This window comes from Apus apus, chromosome 6 (genome assembly GCF_020740795.1).
Source record: "Apus apus isolate bApuApu2 chromosome 6, bApuApu2.pri.cur, whole genome shotgun sequence".
Lineage (NCBI taxonomy): Eukaryota > Metazoa > Chordata > Aves > Apodiformes > Apodidae > Apus > Apus apus.
Genome location: NC_067287.1, coordinates 38644294 through 38657518, shown reverse-complemented (window position 1 = coordinate 38657518; position 13225 = coordinate 38644294). Strand labels below are relative to the sequence as shown.

The window sequence follows — 13225 nt, the reverse complement described above, 5'->3', positions numbered from 1 at the left end:
CTGAGCTTTATTTTCAGTTGAGTTATGCCAGTGCCATAGGAGCAGAGTTCCATCTTTTTTGTATTTCAGCACAAGTTACCAGAATAATAAACACCATTGTCTTTTTCTCCAGTCTTTTTTTTTTTTTTTTTTTTTTTTTAAACAATGCTGTTCTCAGCTAAACATAGAAGTTTTCTTATGGAAGTGAGGAACATTTGCTAATTTCCTAGCAGTCTTTAAACCCTGGTTTGCAAAGGTAACTGCAAAGTAACAGTTTGTCTTGATATCTGGTATTTTTCTTTGCCAAACATGGATGGCCATGGTGCCATGGTGGTTGTGTCTGTGCTTGTGAACTGGCACACCTACATGCAGAGGCAAAATTGGAGTGGGAAGAAAATACAAAAGTGGACTTTGAAAGATCCAGTTGCATGTTGGTCCTTAATGGTTTTGGAGGCATTTTATTTTGTGGTGTTTAAAAAGCTCTTCTGGTTTCCTGCTCTGTCAGCTGCCTTCCCCCTGCATTTGGAAGCCCACGCTGTTGGGGATGCAGGAGGAGCTCAGGATTTGTACTCAGTAAAATGCAGTGTGGAGAATATTTCAGAATGGAAAAACTGCATACACTCCAATTCCCTCCTCTTGCAGTGCAGTGAGTAAGGCACATCCTTTGGGTTTAGTATCTGGTGAGGGGAACAGTCTCAGCCCCACAGATCACCCAGAATCGCTGCTGCTGTCTTTTGAAATGTGTTTTCCAGCTTAATGTGCAGAGGGAGCAGGAATGTGCTTCCATGTCAGGGTCCTGCCAGGAGGCAGGAGCACCCCTTGGTGCCAGCACAGCCTCGGAGCACATGGGAGACGTGGCCCAGTGCTGCAGTGCTGTGTTTGGGCCATTGCTTTGCTCCACCCAGTGAGGCTGGGAGTGTTTCTTCTGGGGTGTGTAAAAGTCTGCATTTGATTTGTGGAGGAGATGAAGGGTTGGTGCCCAACAAGAAGCTCCAGCCTTCCCTCTGACAGTGCAGGGCAGCCAGGGAGGCGCACACAGCCTGAGACAAAGGGACTCATTTTTCACCAGAGACTAGTTGCAGCTTAGAGACTGACACGACATTTTATTCTTGCCATTTCCACACTCTGGAAGCTGTGCCTGGTCCACGTTTGGGCACTGTCATCACACTGGATGGACCCCCCATCCCACTGGCTGAGCCTGGAGACCTTGCCAAGGCACATCCCAGCCCAGGAGCTGTTCCCAGCCCAGGGCCCTCATACACTTTCACTTCCAGTTCTGTGGGCTGCTAAAGAGCAGGAGGATTCATCAACAAGACAAGAGCCTGGACTGTTAGATGGTTATGCTTTGCCTTCCAAGCCAAGGGCATTTCAGTTTGCCAGGAAATGTGTGGGCTGTGCTGAGCTCCTGGGACAGGACAGGGGCTGTGCTGCCTGGGTTAGTACCATGCACAGGGTGGTCAGAGCCCACGGGAATCAACGGAAGTGTTTCTGTTCAGGCCAGTGGGCTCAGAACCAGGCCTCTCTAAGTAGCTCCTCTGCTTCCCCTCGTGCTTCAGCCCTTCAGTGTGCCTCTTCCCTCTGCAAGCAGGCTTGGATTGCAGCATCCACCTGCCTCCAGCCCCATGCAGGTCCCTTGCATGCAGCAGCAGGGAAGGAGCTTGAGACAAGGCATTCACACATGACATCCAGCCAGGTGGGCACTGGCCAGCAGCCTTTCCTGAGCCATGTGGGTGTTTTTTGTTCACGAAGCCACAGAACTTAATAAGCAACTTAAGTCTAGCACAAGCTTAGCTCCTGGGAGCCCCTAATCACACTCAGTCTGATTCCCGGAGGAGTGGTGCTGCTCTGCATCTCTCCAGCATGAACAGCTCCAGGTGAGCTCACCTGCTCCCCACCAGCTCATTCATGCTCAAAGAACTCATGGCAAGCAGCAGTGACCATTGCAATGAAGGCCACAAACTCCTGGAAGTCACACTCTGCATCCCCATCGCTGTCCAGAGCCTCCATGACTTTGTCCACGGTCTCCTGGTCTTTGATCTCCTGAAAGGACAGAAACAGGAAGCCAAAGCTGGGGAGCAGCTCCTAGAACAGCTGGATCTGAAGAAGGAAGCATATAGGGGGTGGAAACTAGGGCAGGTATCCTGGGAGGATTACAGAGAGGTTGTCTGAGCAGCCAGGGATCAGGTGAGGAGAGCCAAATCCCAGATGGAATTAAATCTCACCAGGGATCTTAAGAGCAATAAGAAAAGCTGCTGTAGGTATGCTGGGGAGAAAAGGACAACCAAAGAGAATGTAGGTCCTCTCCTGAAGGAAACGGGCAAGATAGCAACACAGGAAATGGAGAAGGCTGAGGTCCTCAATGACTGCTTTGCATCAGTCTTCTCTGGCAAGGGCTCCAGCCTCAACACAAAGGCCACAGCAGGTGAAAGCAGGGACTGGGAGAATGAAGTAACCCCCCACTGTAGGACAAGAACAGGTTGGTGACCATCTGAAGAACCTGAAGGTGCATGAGTCTGTGGGACCTGATGGGGTTCACCCACGGGTCTTGAGGGAGCTGGCAGATGCAGTTGCTGAGCCTCTGTCCATCATGTTTGAGAGACCATGGCAGTCTGGTCAGGTTCCTGCTGATTGGAAAAAATGGGAACACAGCCCCTGTTTTTAAAAAAGGGGAAGAAGGAAGAGCCAGGGAACTAGAGGCTGGTCAGTCTCTGTGCCTGGCAAGGTCATGGAGCAGATCCTCCTGGAAAGTCTGCTAAGGCACATGGAAAATAAAGAGGTGACTGGTGACAGCCAACAGGGCTTCACTAGGGACAAGTCATGCCTGACCCATTGGGTGGCCTTCCAGAACAAGGCTACAGAGGTGGTGGACGGTGGCAGAGCAACTGATGACATCTACCTGGATTTGTGCAAGGCCTTTGACACTGTCCCACACCACATCCTGGTCTGCAAACTCACGAGACATGGATTTGACAGATGGACCACTCGGTGGATAAGAGGTTGGCTGGATGGCCCCACCCAGAGAGTTGTGGTCAATGGTTCAGTGTCCCAGTGGAGGCAAGGGACAAGTGGTGCTCCTCGGGGGTCAGTGTTGGGACCAGTGCTGTTTAACATCTTCGTTGCAGACATAGACAGTGGGATTGAGTGTCTGTCTCCTCAGCAGGTTTGCTGATGATACCAAGCTGGGTGGTGTGGTTGACACCCTGGAGGGAAGGGATCCATCCAGAGGAACCTTGACAGGCTGGAGAGGTTGCCCATGCCAACCTCATGAGGTTCAACAAGGCCAAGTGCAGGGTCCTGCACCTGGGTCAGCACAACCCCAGGCACAAATCCAGGATGGGGGGAGAATGGATTGTGAGCAGTCCTGAGGAGAAGGACTTGGGGGTGGGAGGAGATGAGAAGCTGGGCATGAGCCACCAGTGAGGGCTGGAGCCCAGAAGGGCAACTGTGTCCTGGGCTGCATCCAAAGAAGTGTGGGCAGCAGGGCCAGGAGGGGATCCTGCCCCTCTGCTCTGCTCTGGTGAGACCCCACCTGGAGCACTGTGTACAGCTTTGGAGATCTCAGCACAAGATATGGACCTGTTGCTGAGGGTCCAGAGAAGGGCCACCAAGATGATCCAAGGGCTGGAGCAGCTTTGCTAGGGAAACAGGCTGAGAGAGTTGGGGTGTTCAGCCTGGAGAAGAGAAGGCTCCAGGGAGACCTGAGAGCACCTTCCAGTGCCTGGAGGGGCTCCAGGAAAGCTGGGGAGGGGCTTTTCATCAGAGAAGACAGTGATAGGACAAGGGGTGATGGTTTTAAACTGAGAGAGGGGAGATTGAGGTGAGATATTAGGAAGAAATTCTTCACTCTGAGGGTGGTGAGGAACTGGGATGGGCTGCCCAGGGAGGCTGTTGATGCCCCATCCCTGGAGGTTTTTAAGGCCAGGTTGGATGAGGTTTTGTGCAACCTGGTCGAGTGGTGGGTTCCCTGCTCATGGCAGGGGGGTTGGAACTTGATGATCTTTAAGGTCCCTTCCAACCTTGATGATTCTATGAGTCTAGTATCAGAGCAAGACACAGACAGTAACACGTTCCCACTTCTCACATCCTCTCATGGCTGAATCCCTGTTCAGACACATCCCAGACAGCTTGTGGGTGCTTCCTGTCTGTGTTGGGGCTTTACCCTGCACCTGCAGCACCATCTGCACCCTCAGCCTTTCTGAAGCGGGTATCACTGCCATGGCTGTGCCACTGAAAAGGGACATCTTGAGCTGTTTGGGGAGAGAGTCCCCCTTTCCCAGGGAAGGAAATTTCCCTAGTATGCAACCCAAACCACAGCCCCCAGCACAGGCCGGTGCTCTCCTGCCACCTGCTGCTCCTGCAGAGCTGCAGCATTTGATCACACCGCTGTGTGAACAAACCCCTTTCTCTGCCTTTGCTTCCCGGGGGAGGCAGCGAGGGGGGCTCCCCGAGCCCATCCAGCTCTGCTGCCTGGAGGGCAACACTTACGCCAAGGAAATGGGTCAACTCGTTGTTAATGAGCTCCTTCAGTTCGGATTTCTTCAGCTTGTGCTTGTCTCCCTCCTTCCCCGAGTACTGGTGGAAGGCATCAATGATGGCAATCATGGCCTTCTCCAGCTCAGACATGGTCCCGGTGTGGCCCTGGGGTCGGAAGGAGCAGTGGGTGTGTTAGTCTGGGCAAGCTCCAGTGCTGCCACTTGTCTTGGCAAGTGCAGCCACCCTGCAGCTCCACCACGTGTCAGCAGTGCTGGCCCCAAACGTGCTGCAGAAAAGCAGCCCTGGCTTCAGCCAGGAAGGTCCCAAGAGACCCTGGCTGTGCCTCCAGGACAGAGGAGAGTAACAGTGCAAGGAGTGCCCGGTATGGACTGGTAGGTGCTGGGAGCTGACATCCCCTGGGACCTATGTGAGTTTGGCACCTTGGATCTCTGTGTGGACAGAGCATAGGAGGGAAAAGGAGGAGAGGCTGCAAAGCCCTTGTGGCTTCCAGCAAGATGCTCCTGCTTGCCCTGTGCATGGACCTGGCTAGCAGGAGCATGTTGTCACTTCAGCTTTTTGGCTCCCGTTGCTTAACCCAATGTTTTCTTCTCCTTGCTTTGGGAGAGGGGTGGGAAGGGCTTTCATTTCTGCAAGTGGAGCTTCAGAAAGGTTTTACTGTCCTGTCTTGTCACGGGGTGCTCTTGCCTGCAGGCCTGTTTTCAGCTGAGCAGCCAGGGGCAGGCCCCAGTTTTGATGAGTGCCAGCAGAACAAGATAAGCACATCTCCTCTAACTTTCCTCCTGCACCTGATCTGAGACACTCCTGGATGTTCATAGGGATTGCAGCATTTCCTGCTGATTTCACAGACAGAACAAGCAGAGAGACTGTTCAAAGAGGGAGGTAGGCAAAACCCCCTTCCCAAAAGCTATTGAATGCAGTGACATTGAAGGAGGGTAAAGCCTTGTTCTCTGGCACTCGGTTTGTTTGTGCCCCACAGATACATCTCCTGCCCTGCAGGCTCCTGTCTCGCCACCCCTGGCCCTGAATCTCACCCCGCGGCCTGACTCACGAGCTGGCACCCTTCCCCACCCAGCAATCCGTCTCCAAACTGCAAGACTCTTTCCAGTCAGGTAGAAAACATCCCTGAAGCTCCTCTTGCGACCACCCTGCCCGCCCTTTGCTCGCTTCTGCCCTGCTTCCCGTCCCTAAGGCTGAGGCGTGTTCCAGCTTCCCGCTGGATCTGAGAGGCAGAGCTACCATGGTGCCCCCTGTGCCATCCCTCCCGTGGCGGCAGCCCCCCTGCCCTGGCATCCCCCGGCATCTCCCGCATCCCCCCCGCATCCCCCCGGCATCCTCCACATCCCCCCGCATCCCCCTGCATCCCCCCCCGCGTCTCCCCAGCATCCCCCCGCATCCCCCGCTTCCCCCTGGCATCTCCTCGTCATCCTCCGCATCCCCCCGCATCTCGTGCATCCCCCCCTGCGTCTCCCCCGCATCACCCCAGCATCCCCCCGCATCCCCCCGCTTCCCCCCGGCATCCCCCCGAATCTCCTCGGCATCCTCCGCATCCCCCCGGCATCCTCCGCATCCCCTCGCATCCCTCTGGCATCCCCCCGCATCTCCCACATCCCCTCGCATCCCCCTGGCATCCCCTCGCATCCCCCTGGTATCCCCCGCATCCCCCCGCGTCCCCCCGCATCCCCCGGCCCCTCTCACCTCCCTGCTGGCAGCGGAGCTGTGGAACAGCGATGCGATGCGGCCGGGCGCTCTCAGGGACTCGCCGGGCACCCCTGGGGTCTCGCTGGCTTCTTATGCTGGGGGCGGGGACCCCCGGGGGCCGCCCCAGCCCCGGCGGCGCCAGTGGCAGCTGGAGGCGGGGCCGTGCGGGGCCGGGCAAGGCTGTGCGGGGCCGTGCGGGACCGTGCGGGGCTGGTGCTCCGGGGGGGCACAGGTGTGTCCGTGCGTGCGGTGGGCAGGTCCGCCGGGGCAGGTGATGCGTGCGGCCTCTTGTCTCCTCTGTGCACCTCTGCGGTGGGTCCGGCTGCGTCCTCCCTGCCACCCCCCCCAGCCCAGGGGCTCAGCGGGGCTTCCTGGGGGGGCTGTGGCTGCATCGGGCGGCAGGGGCAGCGCTGGCAGCAGCAGCAGCTCCTCCCTGAGGGGGGCACAGCGCTGGGCTCCGGAGCCTGCCTTGCCCCACCCTCACAAAAAGGTGGGTGCTCTCCCGGGGCTGTCCCCCAGCGGTGACACCACCTTTCCGGCTGAGGGGACAGCGGGAACCTCCTGCCTGGGTTATACCCGTTGTGGCCTCACAGGTGGTGGTGCTCAGGTCTCTCTGCCAGCCCCAGCAGCCACGACGGGCGTTGAGGAATGCACTGTTACCCAAAGCAGAGAGCTGGGAGTTTCCCTGTTCGCCAGAGGCTCCCTTGCAGGCTGGTGCACAGGCTCAAGGGAGGTGATGCTCGATGGGGCTTGGTGGGCAGCACCCCAGGGAGAGGGGGAGCTAGCAGGGAGCAGGTGGCAAGCAGCATCTTTCATACTGCTTCTGGTGGCACAGTGTAGCTGGGGGAGTTGATAAACACGGAGAACCTGCTGAAGAAAACAGGTTTTCACTGTTTCATCACCTAGCTAAGGTGTTTCCCAAGAACGAGATGGGATGTGCCCAGGTTGAAGCTGTCTTCTCCTGCTGGGGTGGCATGTTTCCAGCTCACGCCTTCTTAACTGCAGCACAGGATCAATCATAGCTGTATGTCTTAGGCTTTTGTTGAGTTTCAGACTCAGGGCAACTCAGAACAGGGCACCACTGTTGCCATGAAGAAATTAGCAGTAGCCATGATTGAGAGCCCAGAGGTGTCAGGGTATGACCGTGGTCAGTTCTTGTTGGACTGGCAGGGATGGAGAGCAGGCTTTTAGGCAGCAGTGTTTCTAGCACGGGGATAAGTTTGTCAGAGATTTTGCTGTCTGCTATGTTTTCCAAGGATATTGGTATTCACTTAAGAGCTGGCTTTAAATGGGGCTCTGTCAGCAGGAAAGAAAGAGTGTTTTTCTCCATCGATCTCAATCTGATCTGGTAGATGTCTTAGCTCAGTCATTAGCCAAGAAATACAGCAGAGCACACCATTTCTTTCCAGAGACAAGGTCCTAGCTTGGCTTCATTAAATAGTTTTCTGGCGTCTTTCTTCAAAGTGATGGGTTTTTTTTAAATGGTACAGAAAAATCAGCACTTGGCAGATGAAAACCTGAACAGTCTTGAGCTTCTCTTTCCTGCTTATTCTTACTGTCCATTTCACGCCACAGCATTTTGATCTCTGTATTTCACAGGGAATGATCTGGAATGATCTGCTGCGCTGGCTAATAGGGGGAGGGTAGGAAGGAGCAGCAGGATCAGGTGTGAACACCAGAAACCTTGGCCCTTTCCTGTCTCTGCTAATGAGCAGCTCCAGGTAATTTCCCTGACCCGCGTACCCTATCAAACACTTCTCTCCTGGCCTGGGTCACCCCTGACCCGGCCTGTGAAAGCTGAGGAGGTCTGGGCAGGGGTGTGGGGCTGGGAGCTGGCTCTGCTATTAGTGCTGCCCAAAGAGCTCCTTCCATTATTTTCAAATTCGTGGTCCTGAGCTTTGAACAGGAGGGTATAACTTCGGGGGGCTCAGGATCACAGCTGACCTGCCAGAACTTTGGGCTGATGCATTTAGAGAAACAGAGGGTTTTATAGAGCCCAAGGCTGAGCAAAACACTTCAGCCCTCTGCTTGTCTCCCTCTCCCCCGTAAAAAACACAATGTGGGCTCTTCATAGCAGGCTTGGGGAGAAATGCCAATGTATTTCTTTGTCTTCCCGGTGTGTGTGGCACCAGGCTCTGCCAGACCACGAGACAAAGGCTGGTGGTCATTGAACTGGAGAAAAAAGTAATGAAAGGAGAGGAATTTGGGTGGGAGGGGGGGAGAAGCTGCTCCTGCCTCCGTAGGGCTGGGCTCACAGTCCCAGGGCACAGAGCAGCATTACAGAGAGCAGGTTCTCTGACTCTGTGCCATGGTCACTGTCTTTTTTTTTTCTGAACCCACATACACAGCAGCCAGAGATGAGCTAGCTAGGGTTTTCCTGGGAAGCCTGGGATGGTGCCTGGATGGTGCCTAGAAGCAGAAACACCAGGAAGCATCTGGGAATTGGGCTGGTGCTTGTTGAAGTTGTTGGAGGGAGATGGAGGGTCCAGTTTAGTGATGGGCACATAGAGTCAGGGAGTCCAAGGGGTTATGTCTGCCCCAGGAGGGCCCTGCATCATCTGTGCCAGCCCTGGGCAAAAGTCATCTCTGCCCAAGGATGAGGAGTGATGGGGCAGGCTCCATGGGATGAGCAGTGGGTCTCTTTTGCCCCCACACAGCAGGCTCACAAGGTTAAGGTGGTGCCTCCCTCTCAGGAACAGGCAAAGGCAGCTTCGTGTTCTCCTTGGTCTCATGAATCCTGGGATCTGGCTACCTGCTGTTTCCCTCCCAGTCCTCCCAGCACACCCATGCACTAGGGTTGCAGAGGAGCAGCTCTGGACCTTGCTGCTGGCCCACCAGGTGCTGTCATCTTGGCAGGTGTTGTGACCCCTTCAGAAAACTAAATAGTGCTGCTGCCACTGCAACAAATTCTCTGGAGCTGAAAACACGGCAGTGCTCTCACCTTGTCTGAAACACGGCCTTGAGCTAAGGTCAGTTCCTGGCTGAATTCAGCCTAAACAACAAGAGACCACTCTTAAGTTAATTGAAAAGATGTATGAATATGTTCTCCATTAAACCTGTGCTGAGGGAAGGCATCACAGCATCAGTCCAGTCAGTCTGGCCCCTGCTGCAGCCAGCAGCTTGCTGAAAGCTCCCACCCAGGTCACCTTGACAGGCACAGAGCAAGCCCTGGGGTATTTTTAGATGCTTCTAAAACATCTGTGTTTCTGTTTAAAGTATTTCTGCTGAAACAGTGACCGTTTCAGGTCTGTCTTCTCTCAAAGCAGAGGTGACCATATTTAGACTGTGTTTTGTAAAATCCCTTTGATCAGATCCCCTTTAATACAAACTGGGTGACATCCCATGGCTTTCAAGTACCTTTGCAGTTTCTGCTGTAGCAGTGTAACAAACAGTGCTTGGCAGGTAAGATCTCTGTGTGCTGGACTGTAATAAAATGGGGGAGGTTGTGGCCTCTGGTTTTATGAGCTGATGGCATCCCTTTCCCAGGGGAACAATTCCAGCTTCTAATGTGTCTGGGAAGCAGAGCACCCACAGGCAGCAGGAACAGAACATTACCCTGTCAGCTGTGGTCTGAACCTCAGACAAAATCTAGTGTAAAAAAGAAAACCCAGGAGTTTGGCAGCTATGAGAAATAGAAGTCTCGTAACTGAAATGGAATTTCTAAGGCAGGCAGGTTGTATACAGACAGAAAAATGGAATCCGTCTTTCATCAGTGCCTTTAAGCAAGTATTGCCATAAATTATCTAAAGATTTTGGCATCTGTAAGGAATTGATGATACCCACATGGAGCTCATCTCTGGCAGATTCATTACGGCTTCTTTTGGTTTTGTTTTGTTTTTTTTCTTAAACCAAAAATAAACAACAGGCTATTAAGCCCCAAATGCAATACCACACGAGTGAACTTTTAGAATTCCATTTGAGCTGTGCAAGAGAAGCACCACAGCTCTCCCTAGTGAGGACCAGGGGTATGAAGCACCAGTCAAAGATGTTACCCTTATGCCATGGGACCCCCTGCAGGGCTCAGCGCTGTAAGTGGTTCAGACAAAATTCTGCTGGAGACAGCCAGGCCTGAGCCTGTGTGTGACACAAGCCTAGTTTAGAAAGTAAATACCAAATTAATTCTGTAATTGCCTAATAAAATTCCTGTATCCTCACTAGATACCCCTGAGGTTATGCTGGACATGAGTGACGAGCTGTTTGCTAGCAGGGGAGGATTTTAAATTCCACTTGCAGTGTGTGAATACAGTGAGTGTTAACTCCCAGGCACGTTTCTGTCCTGGCTGCCACATCTGGGAGCAGCTCTTTTATCCCTGGGCCACCCCTGCTCCCTGAGGCCCCCAGGGACTGCTGTGCCAAGTGGTAAACACGTGGAGGTGGTTCCTGTCTCAAAGGCCTTAGAGTCAAGGTTGAATTCTGATCGCAAGTAAATATGGCCATGAATTTTGGCTTTTCCACCTGAACTTCCCAGTGTTTTGACTTGATCTTGTGCTGCCCCTGCAGCAGGGGGAAAGTCAGGACACACTGAGGGGCAGCAAGGATCTGTTCTGCAGCCCAGCTGGGGGCTGCACTCCTCTGCCAGCCACACAGCCCCGAGGGTTGGGTCCTGAGGGGCTCCTCCTGGGGTCTCCCCAGACTCCCGTTGGGTTTCTCTGGCTCACAGCAGGGTGCTGGCCCCTTCCCAATTGCCCGTGTGCTTGCTGGAGTTCTTACACCCATCCAGGAGCAACCCTTGAGCTGGGGGGGTTTGAAGGGCTCAAGCCCACTTTGCTCATGCCCGGGAAGGGAGCCCTGCCCAAGGTGGAGCAGCACTGGGGATGTTAGCAAGGGGATGGGGACAGGGTGGAAGGAGCTCTGCCCTTCATGGGCCACTGCCCCGTGGCAGAGCCTGCGGCGGGAGGGTGACACCCCGACCCCTCTTTGGTTTGGGTAGAAGAGCAGTTAATGCCTGTGGTGGCTGCTGGGGCTGGCAGAGAACTTCTGAGCAACACCACCCGTGTGGCCGTGATGTGGGCAACAGGTCCATGCAGGCTGGAGGCTCCCACTGTCCCACCCAGCCTGAAGGGTGGTTGTCACAGTTACTGACTGTGTTGTCCCAGAGTAGGGTCCAGTCCCCAGCCTGGAAGAAGCTGGTCCACACACAGGAAGATACTGGCTTTAATGTCCAGCTCTGCATGGAAAAGGGAGCAGGGTGACATTCCACAAAGCCAGCTCAGCTTCCTGAAAAAAAACAAGTGCTACTTTTATCCCCAAAAGTGTGAGAAGAACTTTATCCCTCACACTGTTCTGTCCTGTGCACACACGACTGGTCACTAATTCCTGGCTCCCATTTCACGTGGCAATGCTCAAAAATGCCACTGCACCTGCTCAGAGAGTGGGGGGCTTGTTGTTAGGGGTTCCTCTAGCCTGTGGGGTGGGTATTTTAGTGTGCTGATGGCTTATGAGTATATTAGTGGTGTGTTCATGCTGTGAATCCAGTTACTCATTGTTTTCCCCCCCCTGCACAAGCCTGTAACCAAGATGGGCAGTGCTCCTTCCATCTGTCCTGCTGGTGTCTCCAGGCCTGTCTCCAGGCCAGGCTCTTGTCTACCTGAGGAGTGTTTTTCTCTAACTGGAATCTGGTTTTGTCTAATTCTCACAGTTTCACTGTTCTGTAGGCCCTATTTTTATCCTGCCTGTCCCTTACGTTCTCTTTTATGTGTTTTTTCCTAAAACGTGGTGTTTTTTTCTCCCTCCCAAAATTGTACCTCTTTCAATTAGTAAGTGACATCCATTCCCATGTTCGGGATTTAAATATACACAAACCTTGAGTCACTTCAGTCTCGCTCAGGTTTTCCTTCCTGGACTGAATTTCCAGTGATCCTTCAGCAGGTCGTGTTTATCCAGAGCGTGGTTCAGGAGCCGCTGGCAGGAACAGGGACACAGCGGGTGACAGCACCGGTGTCACCCAGGGCTTCTTGCCTCGGCCTGGTGGGAGGGTCGGCCAGGGCACCCCTGGAACCGGGCAGGGCACCCCTGGAACCGGGCACCCCCGGAACCGGGCACCCCTGGAACTGGGCAGGGCATCCCTGGAACAGGGCAGGGCTCCCCTGGAACAGGGCAGGGCATCCCTGGAACGGGGCAGGGCTCCCGTGGAACGGGGCACCCCTGGAACTGGGCAGGGCATCCCTGGAACCGAGCAGGGCACCCCCGGAACCGGGCATCCCTGGCACCGGGCAGGGCTCCCCTGGAACGGGGCACCCCTGGAACTGGGCAGGGCACCCCTGGAACCGGGCAGAGCTCCCTGGCACCGGGCAGGGCAGCCCTGGAACCGGGCACCCCTGGCACCGGGCAGGGCACCCCTGGAACAGGGCAGGGCACCCCTGGAACAGGGCAGGGCTCCCCTGGAACCGGGCACCCCTGGAACCGGGCAGGGCACCCTCAACACCGGGCAGGGCACCCCTGGAACCGGGCAGGGCTCCCCTGGAACAGGGCACCCCTGGAACCGGGCATCCCTGGAACCGGGCAGGGCACCCCTGGAACCGGGCAGGGCATCCCTGGAACCGGGCAGGGCTCCCCTGGAACCGGGCAGGGCACCCCTGGAACCGGGCATCCCTGGCACCGGGCAGGGCATCCCTGGCACCGGCAGGGCACCCCTGGAACAGGGCACCCCTGGAACAGGGCAGGGCACCCCTGGAACCGGGCAGGGTATCCCTGGAACCGGGCACCCCTGGAACCGGGCAGGGCATCCCTGGAACTGGGCAGGGCACCCCTGGAACCGGGCACCCCTGGAACCGGGCAGGGCATCCCTGGAACGGAGCAGGGCATCCCTGGAACCGGGCATCCCTGGAACTGGGCAGGGCATCCCTGGAACCGGGCAGGGCACCCCTGGAACCGGGCATCCCTTGAACCGGGCAGGGCATCCCTGGAACCGGGCAGGGCTCCCCTGGAAACGGGCAGGGCACCCCTGGAACCGGGCATCCCTGGAACCGGGCATCCCTGGCACCGGGCAGGGCTCCCCTGGAACCGGGCAGGGCATCCCTGGAACCGGGCAGGGCTCCCCTGGAACCGGGCAGGG

The 13225-nt window shown here is 55.5% G+C and overlaps 1 protein-coding gene across 1 annotated transcript; it reads right to left on the bottom strand.

Moving 5' to 3' along the window:
- Nucleotides 1-50: 50 nt before the first annotated feature.
- S100B (S100 calcium binding protein B) lies at nucleotides 51-4645 on the bottom strand. The gene is made up of 2 exons (XM_051623858.1): nucleotides 4465-4645; nucleotides 51-2019 (listed from the first exon to the last, which is right to left on the bottom strand). The coding sequence occupies exons 1-2, from the start codon at nucleotides 4600-4602 to the stop codon at nucleotides 1879-1881; spliced, it is 279 nt and encodes a 92-aa protein (XP_051479818.1). The 5' UTR covers nucleotides 4603-4645; the 3' UTR covers nucleotides 51-1878.
- Nucleotides 4646-13225: the final 8580 nt, after the last annotated feature.